At 60.3% G+C, this 20,946-nt stretch overlaps 2 protein-coding genes across 3 annotated transcripts in view; one reads left to right on the forward strand and one right to left on the reverse strand.

Annotated features, from left to right (window-relative positions):
* The first annotated feature begins 70 nt into the window (after positions 1–70).
* On the forward strand, positions 71–10,534 carry AUP1 (AUP1 lipid droplet regulating VLDL assembly factor). Of its 2 annotated transcripts, XM_066317472.1 has the most exons (15): positions 71–338; positions 620–757; positions 1,204–1,354; positions 2,478–2,665; positions 2,773–2,845; positions 4,847–4,920; positions 5,708–5,774; positions 6,317–6,422; positions 6,554–6,700; positions 6,834–6,994; positions 7,142–7,230; positions 9,419–9,548; positions 9,623–9,717; positions 9,803–9,952; positions 10,183–10,534. In XM_066317472.1, exons 1-15 carry the CDS (start codon positions 289–291, stop codon positions 10,229–10,231), a joined length of 1,668 nt encoding a protein of 555 aa, XP_066173569.1. In that variant the 5' UTR covers positions 71–288; the 3' UTR covers positions 10,232–10,534. The 2 variants fall into 2 exon arrangements, with proteins under 2 accessions (XP_066173569.1, XP_066173567.1); XM_066317470.1 differs by lacking the exons at positions 9,419–9,548; positions 9,623–9,717; positions 9,803–9,952; positions 10,183–10,534 and adding an exon at positions 8,075–8,274.
* A 213-nt stretch (positions 10,535–10,747) lies between these two features.
* Positions 10,748–20,946, reverse strand: part of LOC136360318 (dedicator of cytokinesis protein 2-like) — a 44,456-nt gene continuing 34,257 nt past the window's right edge. Inside the window, exons 29-53 of the mRNA XM_066317474.1 lie at positions 20,041–20,139; positions 19,837–19,931; positions 19,516–19,594; positions 19,298–19,398; positions 19,112–19,170; positions 18,802–18,950; positions 18,551–18,636; positions 17,942–18,098; positions 17,542–17,582; positions 17,273–17,363; positions 17,070–17,189; positions 16,393–16,482; positions 16,169–16,273; positions 15,517–15,658; positions 15,254–15,335; positions 15,073–15,157; positions 14,755–14,841; positions 13,899–14,075; positions 13,686–13,769; positions 13,450–13,587; positions 13,037–13,122; positions 12,480–12,630; positions 12,121–12,229; positions 11,592–11,725; positions 10,748–11,503 (exon numbers count right to left, since the gene is read on the reverse strand). Coding sequence (XP_066173571.1) covers positions 11,414–11,503; positions 11,592–11,725; positions 12,121–12,229; positions 12,480–12,630; positions 13,037–13,122; positions 13,450–13,587; positions 13,686–13,769; positions 13,899–14,075; positions 14,755–14,841; positions 15,073–15,157; positions 15,254–15,335; positions 15,517–15,658; positions 16,169–16,273; positions 16,393–16,482; positions 17,070–17,189; positions 17,273–17,363; positions 17,542–17,582; positions 17,942–18,098; positions 18,551–18,636; positions 18,802–18,950; positions 19,112–19,170; positions 19,298–19,398; positions 19,516–19,594; positions 19,837–19,931; positions 20,041–20,139 — 2,637 coding nt within the window. The 3' untranslated portion in view covers positions 10,748–11,413. The remainder of the gene's footprint in view (positions 11,504–11,591; positions 11,726–12,120; positions 12,230–12,479; positions 12,631–13,036; positions 13,123–13,449; positions 13,588–13,685; positions 13,770–13,898; positions 14,076–14,754; positions 14,842–15,072; positions 15,158–15,253; positions 15,336–15,516; positions 15,659–16,168; positions 16,274–16,392; positions 16,483–17,069; positions 17,190–17,272; positions 17,364–17,541; positions 17,583–17,941; positions 18,099–18,550; positions 18,637–18,801; positions 18,951–19,111; positions 19,171–19,297; positions 19,399–19,515; positions 19,595–19,836; positions 19,932–20,040; positions 20,140–20,946) is intronic.

The following is a 20,946-nucleotide window of genomic DNA, read 5'->3' on the forward strand; positions in this document are numbered from 1 at the left end:
CTGCCACGGGGTAGACTGAGAGTTGCAGGCGTGCTGGGAGCTACCCTCCCGCCGGCAGAGAGATGTACCGATAACCGACGCGACAGCGGAGCAGGGCAGCTCCATTGTGGGAGCCCGCCACCGAATCAGCCGGAGCCGCCGAGGGCCGCGGCCGGAGCGACAGTGCAGCGGCACGGTGCGGACCAGGAAGGCGGCGCGCACCCAGCGTGCCCCGCGCGGGCTGGGCGCGCGGCCGCGGGCAAGATGGCGGCGGGTGTGGGGCGGCGGTGAGGCGCCGGCACGGCGGGGATGGAGCCGCCCGCGGCCCCGGGCCCTGAGCGGCTCTTCGACTCGCACCGGTGAGCGCCCGCCCGAGGCCCGTGTGGTGGAGATTCCCGGGGGAGCCGCGCGAGAACTGCGGGAACCCTGGGCGGGGGTCGCGGGGCAGGCGGAGGCCGGGGGTGTCTCACGATAGCTCCGTAGGGAAGGTCGGGGTGACCGGTGGGCGCACCGGGGAGGGTCCGGGGTGTGCCCGAAGTGGGCTAGGAGACTTGCTGGGAGGGACCACGCGGAGCGGTGGCCGCAGGGCGGGTCCTGGGGATCGTCCCGGCCACGCTCAGGCCGCTTTCTGCTCCTGCAGATTCCCGACCGATGGGTTCCTTCTCCTGGCCTTGTTGCTCTACGCCCCCGTGGGGCTCTGCCTGCTCGTCTTGCGTGTCTTCATCGGCGTCCACGTGTTCCTGGTCAGCTGTGCCCTGCCCGACAGCGTCGTGCGCCGGTGCGTGACATCGGGTGGCTCTGGCTGCTGCCCGGGGTGGGTGTGGGGTGGCAGGGCCGCCCCGACCCCCTGGGTGTCCCGAGCCGTGGGGGCTTGGCTCAGGGAAGGATCTGTGGAGAACTGTGCCTTCAGGACTCCTTGTCTTCAGGAGCCTTGGAGGTGCTTCCTGTGCCAAGCTCGGAGCTGGCAGTCACCTTTGGAGTGCTCAGGGACTGGTGTGGAGCACGTGGATCAGCTTGGTGTGCTGCTCAGGAGTCCTGTGGGCACTTGCTGCCCTCACCCCAGTCCCAGCCCTACACCAAATCCTGCTCCAGACGTGTCATTTCCATTCGATGCCAGTGTTGTTTGTCCAGCCGCCAGAATTCCCGAGTCCTTGCCTGTTGGACGTGTCACCTAGCAGTGGTTCAGACAGCAGGACTTGAGGAAGATCCTTGCTCCCCTGGCAGGTTCATTGTCCGTGTGATGTGCTCCGTGCTGGGGTTGCTGGTGCGTCAGAGCGACCCTCGGCTGCGTGAGGCCGGTGCCAGGGTCTTCATTGCCAACCATGTCACCCCCTTCGACCACAATGTCGTCAGCCTGCTCACCTCCTGCAACACGGTGAGGGCACGGTCGGGGCTCCTTCCCGAGGGTGGGGCACAGGCAGCTCTGCCTCATTTGGTGTTGCCATGATCACAGTGGAAAGCAGCTTAAAGCCCACTCACTGCCCCCCCTGCCCAGCCCAAGTACCTCCAGGCCCTATCCAGCCTGGCCTTGGACACTTCCAGGGATCTAGGGGCAGCCACAGCTTCTTTGGGCAACCTCACAACTCTCACACCCAAAAATTTCTTGCTAATATCCACCCTAAATTTCTCCTTTTTTGGTTGTACACATTAGTTCTTGTCCTTGTTGCTCCAGTTTCTGGCACAGATTCCCTCTCCAGTTTCCTTCTAGGCTCTTTAAAATCCTGGAAGGTTTCATCTCCAGATTTGATTTATTAACTCAAATAGGTTAACTCAAAGGGTGTTAACCTTGAGGTGTTTTCTGTGGCTCAGTGTCACCCGTCGGCTCTGCATGAAAAAGTGGAACAGGGTGAGAAGCAGCAGGAGTTGTTGTGGGGCTTGATTCTGGTGGAAGAGTGGGCAGATCCCAGCAGCTGCTTCCTTCTCCGGCCTTCTGGATAAGGGGCCAGGGCTGGTTGTGGGGTTCCCCCAGCACTGGGTAGGCAGTTTTAGGGGGTGCATGGAGAGTGCTGAGGGAGCTGCATGTCGGTGGTGCTTGGGTAGTTCTGGGCTGTCCCTGCTCTTTTGTAAAATTCTTTGTGTGTGGAGTTCCTGAGTCAGCAGGCTCCGGGTGGCTCCTGTGTCCTGCAGCCATTGATTTACCCCTGGCCTGGAGAAAGAGGACTCCTGGGAGCAGTGTGTGTCCTGCCAAGTGTGTCAGGGACTGCTGCAGAGAACACTGGGGGCACGGGCAGCTGGGAATGCCTGTGTCTGGCAGGCAGGGCACGGTCTGAACTGATGATCTGGAATCCATTTCCTGTGGAATTTGGGCTGCAGCAGGGGCTGAGGCCTGGCAGTGACGTGTTAGTTATCAGCTACCAGTGCTGTCAGCACAGGTCACTCTCAGTCCTAGAGAGGTTTTTGCTAATGAACAGGACCTTTGTCAGCTCTGTCACCTGGGAAGGAGGGCCTGGAGGGGTGGGCAGGGTGGCGTTTCCTCCTCACTTCTGTTCTCCTTGCAGCCTGCCCTGAGCGGTGCCCCAGGATTCATCTGCTGGTCCCGGGGATTCATGGAGCTGGGAGTGACAGGCAGCCGTGCGGAGCTGGTGGATTCCCTGAAGGAATACTCAGCCCACCAAGGGAACCCACCTCTGCTGCTCTTCCCGGAGGAGGCAGCCACCAACGGCAGGGCCGGACTGCTCCGCTTCAGGTGCGGAAATTCCTGTGCTAGGGTGGCTGGGTATGGCTCTGGCGTGTTGTGACAAAATGGCTTGAGGTGGCTCTGGGATCATTCAGTGCAGAATTCTTCCCTTCCAGCTCCTGGCCCTTCTCCATCCTGGATGAGGTCCAGCCCGTTGCCCTGCAGGTCCGGAGGCCGTTGGTGGCTGTGGTGAGTGGTGGGCACAGGGACAGGGTGTGGGGTGGGTACAGCTTTTCTTTCTGCTCATGCTTTGGTGCCTGTGGTGTGGCCTGGCGTCGTGACCTGGCACCCTGGAACCAGCTGCTCAGGGCTAACACTGTTCCCAGCGCATTTCCCAGGAACTTGGCCAGTCAGGGCTCCCCTGGTTACACTGGCCAGTCTGACAGATGTTTGGTGGCCCAGCTGGCTGTCACTGTGCCTCTGGCTTCCGTGGCCAGTGCAGTCTGCTTTCCTTTTGATGAGCTTGGTGAGTCCCTTGGTGTGAAAGACCAGCTGCAGTTGGTTCTTGTGCCAAAGGTCACACAGGGCTGTGGTGGCTCCTGAGCTGGTGCCCCAGGCACAGGACATGGTGCAAGAGCAGCCCCACACAAGGGGTAAAGTTCATGAGGGCAATGGCAGCACTGCCAAAGGCCTTGCAGGGAAACTGCTATCAGCGAGGCTTTGTTAAATTTCTTATTTTTGATATTTGTTATTTATGATCTGGTGACCCCTGGCAGGGCGAGGAGTCACCTGGATGCATGCAGGGATGGAAACTGCAGAAATATTTGGCAGATCTTTGTGTTAACCCGTGCCAGGCCAGAGGTGCTGAGACGGAGTTGAGGCAGGCCACAAGTATGGGTGAAGATGCAGTTTTTAGCAATGAGGATTAAGTTACATTTTGAATGACTTCTTGAGAGAAGTGGGAGAGTTTTTCTGTTCTGGACACTTTATAAGGAATATCTTATACTTGTGGTTTTGGTTCCTCTTAAAAGTTCTGAGCTGTAACAAGTTGTGTGTGTATCCCTTTCCTCGTGCATGTCAGGGAGAACAGCAGGTCTGTGTGGAGGTGCTGGTTACAGTCACTTATTGGCTGAAATTTTGCTTCCAGAGTGTGAGCACGACTTTGTGCTTCCTGCACTTTGGCTGAGTAAATCCTGGTGGATTTCTGGCATGATTTTAAACCATCAGAAACCAAAAGGGTTGGAGATGTGATATTTTGAATGGTTCAATTGGTGTTTCATATGAAGTTTTCTTATATAATTGTGTAATGTGTATTAGGCAATGGGTTGGGCCAAACACCAGACTTGGGGTTAAGAAAGAATTTTCTCCAGCTCCAGTTGCATGGAATGTTGCAGGAGGGTGTTGTTCTGTGGCACAGGCAGTGTAAGTGAAATCTGGCTGTGGGCATCACTCCAGGCCTTTGGGTTTAAGGTTCTGAGGTTCTCTTTATCTAGATGAGGCTTCTCAGTTCTCCTCATGGCTGGGCTTTCAGGGCTTTTCTCATGTACAGCTCCTCTTCCCAGGCTGTGGGATAAACCAGGCACGAGTCTGTCCGAGAATCACTGAATTGTTTGGGTTGGAAAATCCCTCTGAGTCTGTGGGATCCAGCTGTTCCCCAAGTACTGACAAGGCCACCACTGACCGTGTCCCCAAGTGCCATGTCCTGGGGATGTTAAATCCCCGCAGAGATGAGGACTTCTCCCTGCCCTGGGCAGCTGTGCCAGAGCTGGACAACCCTTTCAAGGAGGAATTTTCCCAGTATCCAGCCTCAACTTCCCCTGGCACAACCTGAGGCTGTTTCCTCTTGTACTGTTCCCTGGGAGAGCTTACAGGAGCTGGGACATCACATAGAGGCTGTTGCCACCAGAATGAGGGAGGACTGTTCATGGTTCTGAGGAAGATTTAGTAGGTTTTCAGGCATTTTTGGTGCTTTCTGAAGGCACAGACTAGTAGAGAATGTGGAGATACTGAGGGAAACTTTTACTGCTGTTTGAGTGGGAGGAAAGTTTTCACTGGGAGCAGTGAAAATTGGTGATGACCAACGAGGGTGAAGCTGCCCTGGGGGCTTGCCCTGCTTGCACTGGCTTTGCTGTTCCCACTTTCCCAATCCTCCAGCCACAGCTCAAGTGTGCTCTGCCCACCTCCCTCCCCAGTGGAACCTGGACCAGCTCCTGTTCCATGGCTGGGATCTCACTGTGCTCTCTCCCCCAGAGCGTGGCTGACTCCTCCTGGATCACAGAGCTGCTCTGGACCTTCTTCGTTCCCTTCACAGTTTATCAAGTAAGGTACTACGTCTCTCTCTTCCGTTTGGGGCAGGGTTGAGGGTGGGCAGGGCTGTGATGTCACTGGCAGTGACAGCTCCCTCCCTGGGTGCCTCAGCAGGGCTGGGCTTAGCACCATCTGGGCCTGGCCATGTCCAGCTCCTGGACCAGTTTCTGATGTGGAGAGGGCTCCTGGTTCTTGTTGGAGAAGGAGTGGAGTCTCAGTCTCTCCAGGTGTTTATTTCAAGCTTCCAGGTGTATTTTTGAAGCTGGGCTGCTCAGCCCAGCAGTGCTGGCCCCCAGTGTCTCTGTGTGTCCCCACAACCCCTTGGGAGTGGGGTGGTCCAGGGCAATGATGCAGGGGTGGTCCAGACCCCTGCCCAGGGCCTGAGTGAGTCCAGGCTGGCTGAGTAGCTTTGCTTAAATGAGGCCAGTGGAAGGGACTGGGAATCAAATGTAGGGCTTGGTGTATTTCAGCAAAGGAAAGCCTTTCCCTGGTTCTGCCTGCCTTAATTCTGGGTGACCTGTTTTCTACTTCCGTGTAAATGGCCACGGATCCTCATTAAGGCCTTTCTGGGAACTGCAGATCCCTCGTGTTACACTTGAGGGCTAAGAGAGCTCCAGTGTGCCAGTTCTGTCTTCTGCCATGTCCTGGATTTGGGAGTGGGTGTTGGGGTTTGGTGCTCCTGTGGGGAAAGGTGTGGGGTGAGCAGGGAGCATGGAGGTGGGGATGGCATGGCTGCCCCTGGCAGGGTGTCCCCAGGGGCTGCTCCCAGCAGGGCTGGCTCCACGTGCTGCTGTCCCCACTCAGGTGGATGCCGTCTGTCCCCAGACGAGCGGACGAGCGGAGTGAGGAGTTTGCGCTCCGAGTTCAGGAGGTAGGAACGTGATGTGGGAGAGGGATGTGCAGGGCTGCTGCACTTTGGGGTGGGCACAGAGGACAGCAGGGTGCAGGCGAAGTTGCAGAAGACATTTCTGGATGTGCTTGTGGGATGGGAACTCTGGTACATATTTATTGCTCCTTGCAAGAACTCAGTTATTTCATGGCTTATTTGCTACCCCACACTGAGCCTTTCTGCAGTTGTCAGGCCTCTTCCCATCGAGTTCAAATCTTTCACCCCATTTTTATAATGCCACAAGTCAAACAAAGCAGTCGTTTCTCCACCCTGCCTGTATGTGCTGGATACCTCACAGCTTCAGACATATCTCCTTGTCAGCCTGTTTTGACAGGATAATATTGCTATTCCTGCTGCTTCTTGTGCACTCTGCAACACTGAAATGCATTCCAGAGGCCCTGAAGAAACCAATTCCCAGCCCTCTTCCCCTCACCACAGCTTTATGTACCTCTTACATGTTCCCCAGTGTGGAGGGGCTGCCTGGCGTTGTGTGTTTTTATGTGTGACTCCTCTGCATTCCACAGCTCTTGGCCATGGAGCTGGGTGTGGTATCCACACGGATCACCGCTGCCGACAGGACTGAGCACATGAAGAGGCTAAGGCACACGTCACGGCTGCCCTTTGCCCCAGGTGAGGGTCCTGGCTACAGAACCTCAGCCTGGGCTCTGCTTTGGGGGTGGGCGGGGGCCTCTCTCTGCTCTTAGTGACAGACCACCCACTTTTAGTCCCTCACCCTGTGCCCATTGTCCTATCACCCACAGCCTTGAGCCAGCGCCCAGCAGCCCGGCCCAGGGTGCCCCCCAGCCTGCCTGGGGCTGCTCCCGAGGACGTGAGGGTCGTGGCCATGGCACAGCAGGTCAAGGAGGTGCTGCCTCATGTGCCCTTGGAGGTCATCAAGACAGACCTGGGTGAGCAGGGACTGGGGTGGCAGCGGGGACGTGGGGGCACATTCTGTGGTGTGAAAGAAGAAACCATGTCCCCACTGCACTGGAACACTGGCAGCAAGATGGGGTGTCCTGATCTCTAACTTTGTCCCTGCAGTCCAAACCAACTGTGTGGACACCACCATTGCCAACTTGCTGGAGGGGAGAGTTGCCTTCTTCCCTGAGAGTAAAGAGACTGAAGACCTGCCTGCCCCGTCTACCTCCCAGGCTGCAGCTGCTTCTGGCATCCAGGGCTCTGTGGCTGCACCTTCTTCCAAGGTACTTTGGGGTTGTGTCTCCCTGCTCTGGTGTTCAGGACTAGCCAGGGGCATGCAGCACCAGCCTGGCATGCCAGGTCCTTCCAGAGCCACCAAGGAGGCCCCTGCTTCATCTGTCTCCTGATGGCTCCTGTGCTTTCTCTTCTAGCCGGCTACAAAGCAGTTTGCAAAATCCTCCGTGGAGCGTCATCTGTCCTTGCAGGAGAGGAAACGAGCCTTGTACGACTATGCCAGGAGGTGAGAGCCCCCCACACCTCTCCATACTAGGGCCACACAAAATCTCCCCCTGCCCACGCCCCCAGATCCCAGCCCCTGCAGCACCCGAGGTGCCCCAGGCACTGGGCTCTCCAGTGTAATCCATGTGCAGCTAATGGGAGCCCCTGTGGGACTGGGTTTCTCTGAGGTCCCACTGGCACCATGGCACCCTTGGTGTGGGCAGGATATTCCTGTTTGGCACCAGGGACAGTGCCATTAATCCTGCTTGGTGTGAGGGCACAGTTTGATCTCTGTGCAGGGTTTTCATGAGGCAAATGCTGGGACAAGAGGCCAGTTCTGGTGTGTGGGTCTTGGTTTAGGAAGATACAGAAAATTGAGGATGTGTTTGAGGGGAAGTTGAGCATGCCTGGGCTTGTTGGGCACTGGATGGCAGGGGTGGTGCTGAGGGAGCCATCCTGTTGGATAACTCTGACTGGGAAACCTGGCTGGGATCTGCTAGGGCATGGGGGACTCCCATGGGTGGTCCTGGGGGACCGTGAGCTGCTGTGGGCAGCCCTGGCATGCCTCACTGCCCTGGCTTGGTCCATGCTCCATCGCAGTTGTCCCGAGCAGGGTCTATACCTTCCCAGTGGCCCTCCCAGAGCAGCTCCTGCTGCCTTCACCCCTTTCCCTGGGCTCCAGGTGAATGAAACGAGTCCAGCCCAAGCCAGCGTGCAGCCAGAGAGCGCCTGGCCCTGGGGTGCTGCCCAGGTCCTGATCCTTCGGGGCTGCTTCCGGGCAAGACGGGCGATCCCCGGGTGGGGTTCACGGGAGGCCCCTGGGGTGGTCGCAGCCCCGCGATGTCTGAGGGCGCTCTCTCCCGCAGGCGGTTCGCTGAGAAGCACGGCGCGGCAAGGGCCGGCGGCAGCCCCTGACCGGGCCGGACCGGGCCCGTGGCAGCCCCTGATGGGAGCCCCGAGCTGGGCCGGGCTGGTGGCACCGGGAGCGCGCGGGCTCCGCGCCCTTGGGACGGGACGGGCGGGGCGGGGGCGCCCCCTGGCGGCGGAAATAAACGGCGGCAGCGTCCGGCGCGGCTCGGGCTGTGCGGGAACCGGGGCGAGGGGCGGGGCCGAGGGGCGGGGCCAGAAGGGAGGGCGGGGCCGGGCCGGCTCCGTGCGGGTCTGCACGCGCTGCAGCCGACGCCTGCTCGCGCGCCGCACGTAGGCGCCGCTTAAACAGGCAACGCGGCGGGGCCGCCGCCCCCGCGGCCGGGCGAGCTGCGGCTCGCGGGCCCCAGCGGGCGGAGCCAGCGCCCCTTTAAGAGACCGGCGCCTGGTGCCGGTGGTTTTATTTACATGGGGGCTCGCGGGCGTCACGTGACTGTCAGCGGCGGGGGCTGCGCGCGGAGCACCCGCGGGGCCATGGCGGGAGCCGGTGACGACGGTCCGCGGGGAACCGGGGCACTGGGGCGGGATCCGGGCAATGGGAGACCCGGGCGGGCCGGGGAACTGGGGCGTTTCGGGGCACCGAGGCGTTTGGGACAATGGGAGACCCGGGGCACCGCGGGGTTTGGGACAGTGGGGAGCCAAGGGGTTAACGTGCACACGTGGGGGTGTGGGTCACCGGGAGTTCCGGGTGGTTGATGTGCACTGTGGATGGGGAGTGGGTTAGTGGGGAGCCCAGGCGGGGTTTCTGGAGGGCTGACGTGCGTTGGGGGCTGGGGAGCGCAGGGATCCTGGACAGGCTGTTGTGCACAGGGGGTTGGGTCAGTGGGGGCATCGGGGGTGCTGATGAGAACCACAGGGGTGGGGGGCCAAGGAAGATGTGGGTCCCAGGAGAGTAGCCCTGGGGTGCACAGGATGTCCCGGATCGGGGATTGCACTTGATGCTCCTGCAGTCTGCAGGCAGGGGTGCGGGATGTGCTGGGGAGGGCTCCTGGCAGGGATGGGATGGGGTGCCGGGGTGGACCCGGGGCAGCACAGGGGCTGACAGCCCCTCCAGGCTCCTGGGTGGAGCTGCGGTGTGGCCCAGGCTGCCCTGAATCCGAGCTGGCACCTTCACCATTCTCCTGCCACGCCGACGTGGAGCAGATGCTGCTGGAGGCACAGCTGGAGACAGAGAGCAGTGACGGGTGAGTCCTGAGGGGGAGCCAGGCTCCAGAGCCCTGCTGAGCTGTGGCTAGCGCTGGGGCCACAGGCTGGGCACAGTAACTGAGCATTTTTGTTTGCAGGGCCCTGCTTGTGCTGGGCTCCCCAGCCTGGGATGACAACGGAGCCAGCCATGGGAGTGATCAGCCAGGGGAGAGTGAGGTGCTGCCTGCCCACAGCCAGGCCCAGCCAGGCTGCTCCCACCCCCGGCAGGTGAGGGGGCTGTCCCCACCACACCCTGCTGTGCCCCTAGGCCCTGCTCTGACCTGCCCTGTGTCTCCTTCCAGTGGGATGTGCCAGAGGAAGCTAAGTGGAGGCAGCGACGCCTGACAGCGTCCCTGGGCTGGGCCTGTACCCGCTGCCCTCGGTACCTGTCTCCAAAGTAAGTCCTGTGTACCCCACCAGCACATCCTGCTGGCCCCCATCCTGCTGTCCCTGTGTCCCTGTTAATAATGAACTTTTCCCAGGGAATTTGCCTTTGTGTGCTCCCCCCAGCCAGTGCTGTGGAACCTGCAGGGAGGTGCAGTGGGGAGAAAGAAGAGACTTTTCAGTTCAGAGCTGCTGCTGCTCTTCATCCCCTCGCTCCTGCTCAGCCACCTGCTGACCCTGGGGCTGGGGTGAGTGTCTGTGGGTCTCACCATGGGGCTGGGGTGAGTGGAGGACTGGTCTCACCCTGGGGCTGGGGGAAGAGGGGACACTTCTGCATTTGGGCTGCTCATGCTTGGCTGCTGTCATGCATCACTGCTCCCAGCAGCTGCAGAAGTCTGCTGCCATCTCCCCTTGTTTCTGGCATGCCGGGGGCCCAGCACCCTGTACCAGTGCCTCACAGTCACTCTCTCCAATCCAGGATCTACATTGGGAAGCGCCTGGCAGCCTCCTCAGCCAACCCTCTGTGAGGAACTGGGCAGGCAGCACCCACTGCTCCGTTGGGAATGCAGGGAGAGCCCAGCACCAGCGCAGCCTGACTGCTCCCAGGCCCCATGTTTGTGGCACGAGGCGCCTTTTCCCCGTGTCTCTCCCTCGGCCCTCACCTCGGGAGCTGATCCCACTCTCCCCTGTAGAGCGGAACCTGCTAATGGCAGCTCCCAGCTGCAGGCAGCCCGTGCCCTCCCCAGCCCCTGGTTACGGGTCCAGGTCCCCCTGTAACAGACTGTAAATACAACTGAGCCCACCTGAATAAAGAGCCCTGTGCTAGCTCAGGGGTTGAGCAGCGAGTCCCCTTCCTGTGTCCAGCTAGCACAGCCTGGCTTGGGAAGTGACCATTGGGCTTCCTGGGGCCCTTCCCTGCAGCAGGAGGGCGAGTCCCTGTGCTTTTGGGTGGTGCCAGCTGGGGACGGGCCTCTGGGTGGCTGTGGGCAAGTAGAGGTGGGTGCTGGGGCTCACACGGGTGCTCAGCCCCATGCAGGTGCCTGGCTGACGCATTTGCCCTTTATTAGCCTTGGCTGCAGTGCAGAGGCAGGAGCTGAGTGTGGTATAGCCAGTTAAGGCAGTGACACCTGCCTGGTGCAGGTGGCAGGTGTGGGCAGGAGAGGTGGCACTGCAGAGCATGAGGCTGCCAGGGCCCATGTGCACACCTTGCTGGCTCCTGAGCAGTTCACTCCAGGAATGTTTCCTGGTGCTGCAGGATGGAGTGGGCAGGCAAGGGATGAGAGCTGTCCCACAAGTGGGGAGCAGGAATCATGCAGAAATGCCACTGGAGATGTCTCTGGCTCGCTGCTGCTGGCACAGTCTGTGGGCAGCTCAGGTGGGCGGAGGGGTATCCTCATGGCTGGGAGGGGCTGCCTGCAGGAGGGCTCAGGAGGGTTCCAGTGGCATAGGAAGTATCCAGGGCCAGGTGGGTTCCTGCCCCAGAGGACATCTGGGGGGTGGAAATAGCCAGAGCTGGCAGGATACTGGGTGGTAGTGCCCAGTGCACACAGGGAGTCCCATGGCCATGTGGGATGCTCTGGGTGTTGGTGCAAGAGGTGCTCCAGCAGGTGAGAATCAAGCAGGGCTGTGGGTCCAGCAGCTGGCTGGGCACAGGGGCACGCAGGGTGGGGTTGGCCCCTGCAGATAGTGCAGCTGCAGGTGGCACCAGGTCAGAGCTGTGACAGTCGCTTGGACTTGGGTGGCGGCAGTGGCGGTGACTTGAGGCTTTTTTTCCCATCCACTGTCGGGGATGTGGATGCCTGCAAGCAGAGAGGGACATGAGGGGTGCTGGGGCTAGGGGGGCCAGGGCCAGCCAGTGCCTCCCCTCCAGTGCTTCCCTTCCAGTACCTTCCCTCCTGCAGCAGCATCGCTGTGCTCCAGGAATGTCTCGTACACCGCGAGGCTGAACTTGCGAGGCAGTGGTGGGAGCTTGCTGGCGCTTCTCACGCGGCCACCAAAGCCGGTGGGAGACAGGGACGAGCCTGTGCAGGCAGGAGAGGTGGGATGGAGGCTCAGCCAGCCTGAAACTGCATAGGGCCCATCGGTGCACCCAGGGCTGTATTTCCCAAGGGCTGTCAGGGCCAGCTCTCCTGCCTACAGAAGTGTGGCAGTGCAGGGCAGAGGGGACAGAGGTGCCATGGGATGTGAGCCCAGCCAGGAGCAGGGAACTGGCTCCCACCAGGAACAGTTTGTGGCACAAGATCCAGGATCAATGGCTACAGCCCTGTAGGGAGTGTTCAGCAGGGGTTGTGCCTGCACTCCCACTCTCTACCACCACTAGGGGGTGAGGGGGCCTGTGCTGAGGGTGCTGTGGGAGGGCACAGCCCTGCTCGTGGTGCTGTAGGGTCTCTCAGGAAGGTGGCCTGGCAGGTTGTACCTCCAGTGCTGGGCTGAGCACCGGCAGCAGCTCGGCTTGGTGGGGGCTGTTTGCCATCAGCACTCAGGCTGCTCTCATTCATGGGGCAGGAGAGTCTCCACTTCTCATCCTGGGACACAGAAGGAAGGCTCAGCACCTTGGAGGGCCAGGCTGGCTGGCAGCCCCTGCAGCTCTTGGTCTCCAGCCTTGCACCTCTCCAGCCCTCCCTGCAGCAGGGGCTGCAACCAGCCCCTCGAGGGTGTCCCATCCAGGCTGGGAGCTGGTGCTACAGGCAGGGTCAGGAGTTCTGGGTGCAGCAGGACACCCAGAGGAGTGCGAGCAGGGCCCCAGGGAGGCATCAGAGCTGTGCTGAGCATCACCTTGGACTCTGGGAGCTCCGAGATGGACTGGCGCACGTCCTGCCGCCGGGGCCCGAAGATGGAGCTGGAGCGGTTCTCCCTGTGCTCATTCCTGTGGTCCTCGCTCTCAGAGGGGCGGGGGGCAGGCTTTGGGGTTGGCGGTACCTCCGTGCTGTGGGGTGACTGAGACAGGTGAGGGGCAGCAGGGGAAGGAGGAGCAGGGCTCTGCCATGGACTAGCTGGAGCATCACTGGGCGTGGCTGCACTCAGCCAGGCACTATGTACAGCAGAGCTCAGCAGGGGAGGTTTGGGGGAAAAGAGTGGATGGCTCAGGTGACAGCAGTGTCCAGGTGAGCTTGGGGGCTGCACATAGGGTGCCTCTCCTCCATGTCCCTAATAGGGACAGAGCCACCGTGGTGGCCTGGCAGGACAGCCCCCTGAGATGTACTTGGCATTAAGGGAAGGTGGAAGGGTGGAGGACTGGGGAGGAAAGCACCTGGGTCAGAATGAGGAAGCTCAGCAGGGAGGGCTGAGGGGGGTGAGAGGGGATGACCAGCACTCCCCACTGCAGCACTTGCCTGGCTCCAGCGTGGCTCAGCTGATCCCAGTCAGGTACCCAGGCTATGGACCGGGGACGGCCGCTCCGCCGGTCTTCAAAGAACATCTGAGAGACAGCCAGGAAGGATGAGAGGGCAGAGCCTCCCCAGTCCTTCCCTGGGCTCAGCCAAGGCCTTCAGTGCCCTCTCTGACCAGTCCTGCTTCTTGACCACTGCCTGCCACCCCTAGCAGCACTGTGCCCTCTCAAGGGACAGGCAAGGGAGATCCCTCATGCCCCATGCTCCTCAGCCTGTTCCTGCCCCAGCTGTGGCCTCAGCCAGCTGCTCCCTGCTGCCCCAGGCCTGCATTGGCTTGTCCAGTGTCACCTCCATGGTGCCAGGCTCTGCCTGTGACCCTCAGCTGCCTGCCCCATGCCCCCCATCATGGCACTCACCATCTCACGCACACCATACTGACTCTCCACCTTAGCCCGCAGCTGCTCAAAGCACTGCTCCATGCGCTCGTGGAAGGGCCGCAGGTCCTCTGTCACCTTCTGCCCATGGATCCGGATGCCCTCTGCCAGCAGTGGGATCTGTGGGAGAAGGGGGACCCGTGGGACTCCCTGGGATGCAGAGGGACAGTGGACACAGAGGGCAGCTGTCCCTGCCAGAGGGAGGCTGCACCTGGTACCTGCCAAGCGATCAGGTCCTTCAGCTTTTCAATGTTCCCTGCATCCTCAGGGTGCTCCTGCATATAGGGCTCCTGGAAAAAAGCCTACAACGACCCTCCTCAGTCCCACTGCCAGGCTGACCCAGCTCCACACAGGCTGGGGACGGCAGAGCGGTGCTGGTGCCAGTCCCAGGTGTGCCCAGCTGGCCCCAACACAGCCCCTGTGTGCCCCACCTTCTCATACTTGGTGAAGCCACCCATGACTGCAGGGTCCACGATGCCGTTGAGCAGCATGGAGAGAGGGTTGATGGGCAGGCTGGGGTCGTTCTGGTGCCGGTTGATTTCACTCATGATTTTCTCGTTTGTTTTCATCATGGTCTCAATGGCATTTTCCAGGGGGGAGATGGTGATCTGTGTGCAGGGAGGGGTCGACACGTGCAGGCACAGCCACCTGCCCCCTCCTCGTTAAGGCTGGCAGGTTGGCTTCTCCCCAGCCCAGCAGGAGGGACCCCTGGGGCTTTACACCTCACCCCAAGAAGCCCCTCAGACCCCTGGCACCGGGTGCCTTCTTGGGCTGAGCGAGAGTTCATGGGAATGTGCTGGCCATGCTGGTCCCTGCTCCCAGCACAGGGTCAGTCCCATGGGCACGAGGCAGCAGCGGGGCTGCAGGAAACTTGGGTAACCACTGGTGTCACTTTTGCGGGTGCAACTGTGCCACAGTGGGGTGCACAGCTTGAGCACCATGGCAGACACACATGCAGCACTCATGCAGCCATACATCCTTGTGCCTGCAGGACCCTGAGACAGCCCAGCCAGGGCACATCACATCTCCACTGCCGCAGCTCCTGAGACTCCCTGGATGTTGGCCGAACACCCGCCTCTGACAGAGGAACAAAGCCCACGCACAGAGCTGTGGCAGCAGTTGCTGAGCCCCCTCCAGCACCTCTGCTGCTCCCCATGCACTGTCTCTGCTGCCCACGGAGCCTGCACAGGCAGAACACACTCCCCATGCCCCAGCCTGAGCTCCTGGCAGGGCTGAGGGCTGTGTCCATCTTAGGAGGGCCCTGCTTCCCCCCAGCCCCCTCCTCACCGTTTCAGTGGAGGTCACAACGAACCAGCGCAGTATGCCAGGCAGGGGATAGGCTGTCCTGAAGGTCGTTCTCTCAATCCACATGTTCTTTGGGAAGAGCAGCAGTCACTCCCCACCCTTCTCCCATCACCCTGGGTCACCCCTGGCTGCCCCATGGCATGGGGGGCTCCCACCTCCATGGGCACAGGACCACCACCTTCCCCATCCCAGGAATGAGGATCCTCTGCCTCTGCTCTGGACCTTTAGCTCCTTGCAGGGCCCACCCAGCTCTCCTGTCCCTCCCAGCTGGGGGTCCTGGTAGCTCCTCTCAGCACTCACTGCAAATTCATTGTCGGGATCATTCGGGCCCTTCTTGAAAGGCCGTGAGTAGCTGAACCGCTGGACGTGGTTGGCTTTGTAGAAGCTGTGGGGAGGGAAGGGGCAGAAGTGAAGAGAACCCTTACTGTGTCCCACCCACCCACAGGGAGCAGAGCAGGGGCTGCCTGTGCTGGACACTCACTTTGTGATCTGCTCCGGGATGCTGCGGCCCTTGAGCCGGACCTTGGTTTCCTCTGCTGGCTGGACGGTGAAGCACTGGATGTCTGTGGGAGTGAAGGAGCCACGAGCACACACTGCAGGACAGGGCTGCTGGGGAGAGGGGCTCCAGAGCCCTGAGGAGTGAACCCCAGGGGCACAGAGAGGCATTTAAGGAATTCCCACGTGGAGAGTGACGAACAGAGACCAAGCCACCCACCCAGCCCTGTCACTGTGCACAGAGGATACACTGCCCTGGGGAGTCAGTGATGTCCTGGCCAGGGGGAGATGTGCTCTTCAGCTTCTCAGCATTGGGAAAGGGACTCAGCAGCTGCATCTCAAAGTCCTCACGCCGCTCGTACTCCTTGCCCCGGTAGATGAAGACCTTGTTCTGCAGGGGGAGAAGGTGACAGCACAACTCTTCCCTGTGCCACAGAATGGGACCAGCAAGCCCCAGAGCTTATCAGCTGGTGCTGATATGGCTGAGCGCCCTGCCAAGCAGAAGACACCCCCTGCTAGAAAAAAATAAATTTCCCCAAACCCAGGAACTAGAGGAAAAAGGAAGAAGGCACATGGAGAATCAGGATTGGTGCCAGCCAAGCAATGTCACTGAGGACAAATCCTGCCTGACAAATTTGGTGGCTTCTATGAGGGTGTGGCAGTGTAGGTGGATGTGGGGAGAGCAACTGGACTTGTGCAAACCATCTGACCTTGCCCCCAGGACACACGTCTATCTCCAGGACAGACATGGATGGGACAGATGCTGAGTAAGGAATAGGCTGGATGATGACACTCAGAGAGTTGTGGTTCACAGCTTCCACATCCAGGTGGAGACCAGTGAGGAGAGGGTTTCCTTGGCTATGGAGGTGGCAGCTGTAGGGCTGCTCCTGGTTCTGCTTACCCGGAGGAAGGTGGGGAAGCCCTGCCCATAGTACCCCACGGCAAAATAGTCCGGATTGGGCCGCAGCACCTTCAGTATCTTCTCATAGAACTTGGCTTCTCGTTGCTGCAGAGGAGAGGGGCAGGATGAGGACAGGATGGGGCCCTGCAGACTCCCCGTTCCCCCAGCTCAATCCCACCATCCTGCCCTGCCAAGCAGCACCCCCAGCCCAGCCAGGCACCCACCAGGATGTCACTCAGCATTTCGTAGTCGAACACGTGGTTCTCATACTGCTCTGCCAGCTCCTTGCAGATGTGGATGGCCTCCTCCCACATCTGCAGAAGAAAGGGGCCAGGACAGGGCCCCCCAGTGCAGGGTGAACTGGGGAAGGGGGCAGCAGGGACTTCCAGCAGAGATCATACTGCTTGTGGGGGCACCAACACCCCTGCCCCCTGTGAGGAGGGGAAGAAGGCTCTCCTGTGGTGACTGGTGGTCCAGTGAGCAGCAGAAGGACTTGGCTTCCCACCATCTCCAGCCCTGGAGTCCCCCAGCCCACCCTATCAAGCCTGAGATGTCTGAGATTGTCCTGAGATGTCTGACCAGCTGGCCCCTGGCAGTACAAGGACTGGGCTGGGATGGAAGAGGACAGGATGGGATAGGGATGGGATAGTGTAGTAGTTTTGACAGATAGGGATGGGATGAAGGAGAGGGGTGAACCATCCAGCCCAGGCTCACGGCAGGGCAGTTCCAGCCTCTCTGCAGCAGTGGGAAGTGAGGGGCTGTGCTGAGAATGGGGTCTGGGAGCTTGGAACAGGGGGCAGCAGTGGCAAGGAGGCCAGGCTTGCCCTAAGTCAACCCATCTCCCTCCAGCTGCAGGGTTTCAGAGACTGCAGGGTCTGTAGGGGCAGGTGGCCACACTCACCTTGCCCTGGTCGAAGTAGTCAATGATCTGGTTGTACAAAGCCTCTTTCAGCTGACGCTGAGTGTGCAGGTGGAGGCCGTGCGGGCCTGGCACGGGGGCTACATTCAACTCCTCTGACCACTGCATAAGGGAGTGGGGAGCTGTCACACCAAGCCCACAGGGCTGCCCTCTCCTTACAGCCCCCCCGAGCCCCACATGCCCACCGTGAGCAGCCGGGCGTGCAGCAGCAGTGTGTAGGCTCCTTCCGTGTAGTTCTCATAGCTGATGTGCAGATCCTTCAGCTTGTACAGGTACCTGGGAGTGACAGAGCCGTGTATGTGGGCAGTGACAGTTCCACGTGTGGGGCACAACATGGTTTGGCCACAGAGAGCTATCATCCTGCCCCTCAGGGTACTCTGCCAACCCCATCCCACTGGGAATGCTTGGGACCCCCCAGCCCAGGTGCTGTTTGTGTTCCCAGGGCTGTGCTCACCTGATGTACATGGCCTGGCGGTCGATCTCCTTGTAGAAGTTCTGTGGGAAGGCAGACGAGGCTGTTTGAGTGGCCTCAAGGGTGGCACATGCCACAGCCCCCCACACTGCCACCCTCTGGGCCATGGTGCTGCCAGGACTGTCCCCATGCAGGGATGGGGTTGGCCGTGGCCCTGAGGAGCTGCACAGTGATTCCCAAGGGATGTCAGCTCTGGCACCGTGTGCACACTCTCTCTGCTATGCTGGGGCACCGTGGGGACTTGGGGAGAGGCAGGGACAAGCCATACCAACCCTGGGGACCTGGGGAAGCATGAGAACCATCCCCATTTCCCCAGGGAGCTGGGGACATGGAGATGAGCCCAGCAAGCCTTAGGGAGCTGGAGCAGAGCACAAGTGCTCACCAGGAGGTTGACAGTGCAGCTCATGCTGTAGGTCTTGTTCTCGTCATTCATGACAGCCCGGTAGTCCAGGAGCCGCTCCAGGAGTTCACTCACCAGCCTCACAAAGTTCTCTCCAGGCTTGGCCAGCTCGGGATGGCTCTGGCAGCAGCTCAGCAGGCTGGGGAAGAGAGGGGGCCACGGGTCCCACTGCACAGCCAGCTCGGCAGTGCTCCCACCATTGCCCTGCTCAGCATCCAAGGGCAGGGACAAAGCCTGGGTGGATCACCCAGGGGCATCAGTGATTCCTGGGGCAGAGATAACACCTGGGGCAATGGCATCTCCTGAAGCAGGGGTATCACTTAAGGCATAGGATAATTCCTGGGGCAAGACAAGGATAATTCCTAGGGCAGAGGCATCACTGGGGACAGGAGCATGGCCTGGGGCAGAGGTAACACCTGGGGCAGGCAGGGGCAGGGGGCACTGGATGGTGCTCAGGCACTAGCCTTCCTCCCCACTGGTCCCTTTCTCTCGTGGCCAGGGCGCAGTGTGAGGAGTGGGATGGCAGGGAATGGTGACAGCAAAGGGTCGTGCCCTGGGGAGGAGGTGGCAGGGATGCCTCTGCACACTCACATGCTTTTGAAAAGCTGCATATACTGCTCGTCCCCCCGGCCGCCCTCCACCTCGCTGTCCAGCTTGCGCAGGATCTCATCCTCAAACTGCAGAGAGGGGACGAAGACGGGTTGAGCTTGGAGCAGCCCCTCCCCAGACACCACCCTAAAGACACGGTTCCCGTCCCCGCTCCCAGGCCATGCCACTCCCCTGGTGTGGGTGGTTCCCACAACATCCCATCCTGCTCCCTCAGGAGCAGCCTTGGCTCTCACCCGGCTGAAGCTGCCGGTGAGCCGGTGCTCGCAGAGCATCATGTCGAAGAAAATGGGGATGGTGGACTTGCGCAGCTCCAGCTCCGGCACCAGCGTCATCTCCAGGATGGGACCCACCATGCCCGGGATAAACTCGATCTTGCGCTGGCCTGGGAGGACAGGGAGGGCTGAGGGGCGGATCCACACCCATGCAAGTTCCCATGCCCAAAACAGCAAAACCCCGCTCCCTACACCCACTCTGGGGATGGTGCTGATGGACATCAGCCCACAGAGACTCAAAAATTCCCCATCACTGCACACTGTGGCTCACCGAGGCTGTACCACATGTCCCGGATGGACGATCCGATCGTGGCTCTCATGTCCCCATATCTGCCGGGACAGAGGTCAGTCAGCATCGCTCTACAGCCCCGGGTGACCTCAGCTGGCTCATCCTAAAACACCCTGACCTCGGGGCATGCTCGGCAGGGACCCGAGGTCTGTGGGGGTGCAGACTCACTTGGCCAAGATACTGTTGCGTTTTGCCGGGGAGAAATTCTCCAGCTGCAGAGAGTCCTGGGTGAGGAAAGCCACGGCCAGGTGGAAATAGTTGTTCCAAAGCTGCAGTGGAAGCACAGGGATGAGCGCCAGGCTGGGCGGCACAGTGAGCTGGGGACCAGGCTGGGTCCTCTCCTGACCCACCTGGCCCGAAGCAGGACTGAGGCAACATCCACCCACCTGCAGCTCGAAGTTGCTCTTGCTCAGAAACATCTCGGTTAAGGTCGTGGCAAAGTGGTTGATGGCACGCAGGAACTCCCTGGGACGAGTGAGCACTGAGTGAGGGCAGCCCCAGCGTGCCGAGTGCCCAGACTGGTGTGCCCACCATCAGCACACAGAGGGGGCGAGGTCCTTTGTGCCCACTTCAGTGCAGCCAAACACTGTCCAGTTCACTAGTCCTGGATATCCAGAGCCCTGCTCCAGTGTCCACCTGCCCCAAGGCACCCTAGGTGCTCACACCCACCCCACCACTCCCCTGCAGGTCCCTGGCCAGGCCCTCACCGGTTCTGCACCATGTTCATCACCATCCAGTCACTGGGATACACTGTCTTCCCAATCAGGTCCTTGAAAAGGATAAAAGTCTCCATGAGGAAGTCCTGCAAGGGAGGGAAAGATGTCAGGAGCTGTGCTGGACTGCAGTGCCCTCCAGCGCATGCTGTGAGGGAGGTGCTGGTGGCAGAAGTGTTGCCGTGGGGCAGCACTCACCATCAGCTCAGGCCGGGAGGGGAATGCCTGGATATAGGTGCTGTAGTGGTCCTTGTCCATCTGGCTCAGGATGGCGGCCATGCAGGCCACGTAATCGCTCTGGGAAAGAGGAGCTGATCAGGCCCTGCTGGGTCCTGCAGCTGCAGTATGGAACATGACACTGTCCTTGTCCCTCCAGCTGGTTCATAACCCAGAGCTGCCTTGGGGTCTGTTCAGCCCTGCCTTCCCTGGTCTCTTCCCCAGCTCCCCAGACCTCTTCTCCTGGCCCCTTCACATCCAGTTCCCAGACTGTGTATCCCACTCCAGGGACAGGATGGCTCCTGCACCCACCATGATGCCAAGGGGATGCAGGTGTAATTACAGAGTGGAAGCACCTCTGTAATTTTTGAGATAATTTAAGACCATCTATGGATGTAAGGGCATCTTGAAAATGGCAAGCACGTTCCTTCTGGAGTGCCTCCAGAGAAGCGTCCCAAACTGAGCCCTTAGTTCAGGAGGCTCCCAGCTTTGTAGCAAGACAAGTGGAGTGTGTATGGGTTCTGCTGTCCCAGAGACACACTCGAGGCTGGAAACTGCGGGAAAGGGCAGCTGTTTCTGGGGTAAAATCATCGTCCGGCATGCTCGGGAGGAGTGATGGGCCCTGCCGTGCCCCGGTGTCACTGATGGAGCTTTGTGGGTGGCTTCAGGCACCAACCTATGCCCAGAGACTGCCGTGCCGTGAGTCTTGTGAGGGCAGCACCGGGCGCTGACCATCACTGCCCATCCCGGGCACCTTCCAGCCCTGGCAGGTCCGGCACTGCCGGAGCTTCCTCCTGGGTTCCCGGCGGAGACGGAGCCCCATTGCAGCCCCAGGCCAGACCTTGCCAATCACGCGCAGACCAAAGCGGACTGTTCGGGGAAGGATGT

The sequence above is a fragment of the Sylvia atricapilla genome, chromosome 4 (genome assembly GCF_009819655.1).
Source record: "Sylvia atricapilla isolate bSylAtr1 chromosome 4, bSylAtr1.pri, whole genome shotgun sequence".
Lineage (NCBI taxonomy): Eukaryota > Metazoa > Chordata > Aves > Passeriformes > Sylviidae > Sylvia > Sylvia atricapilla.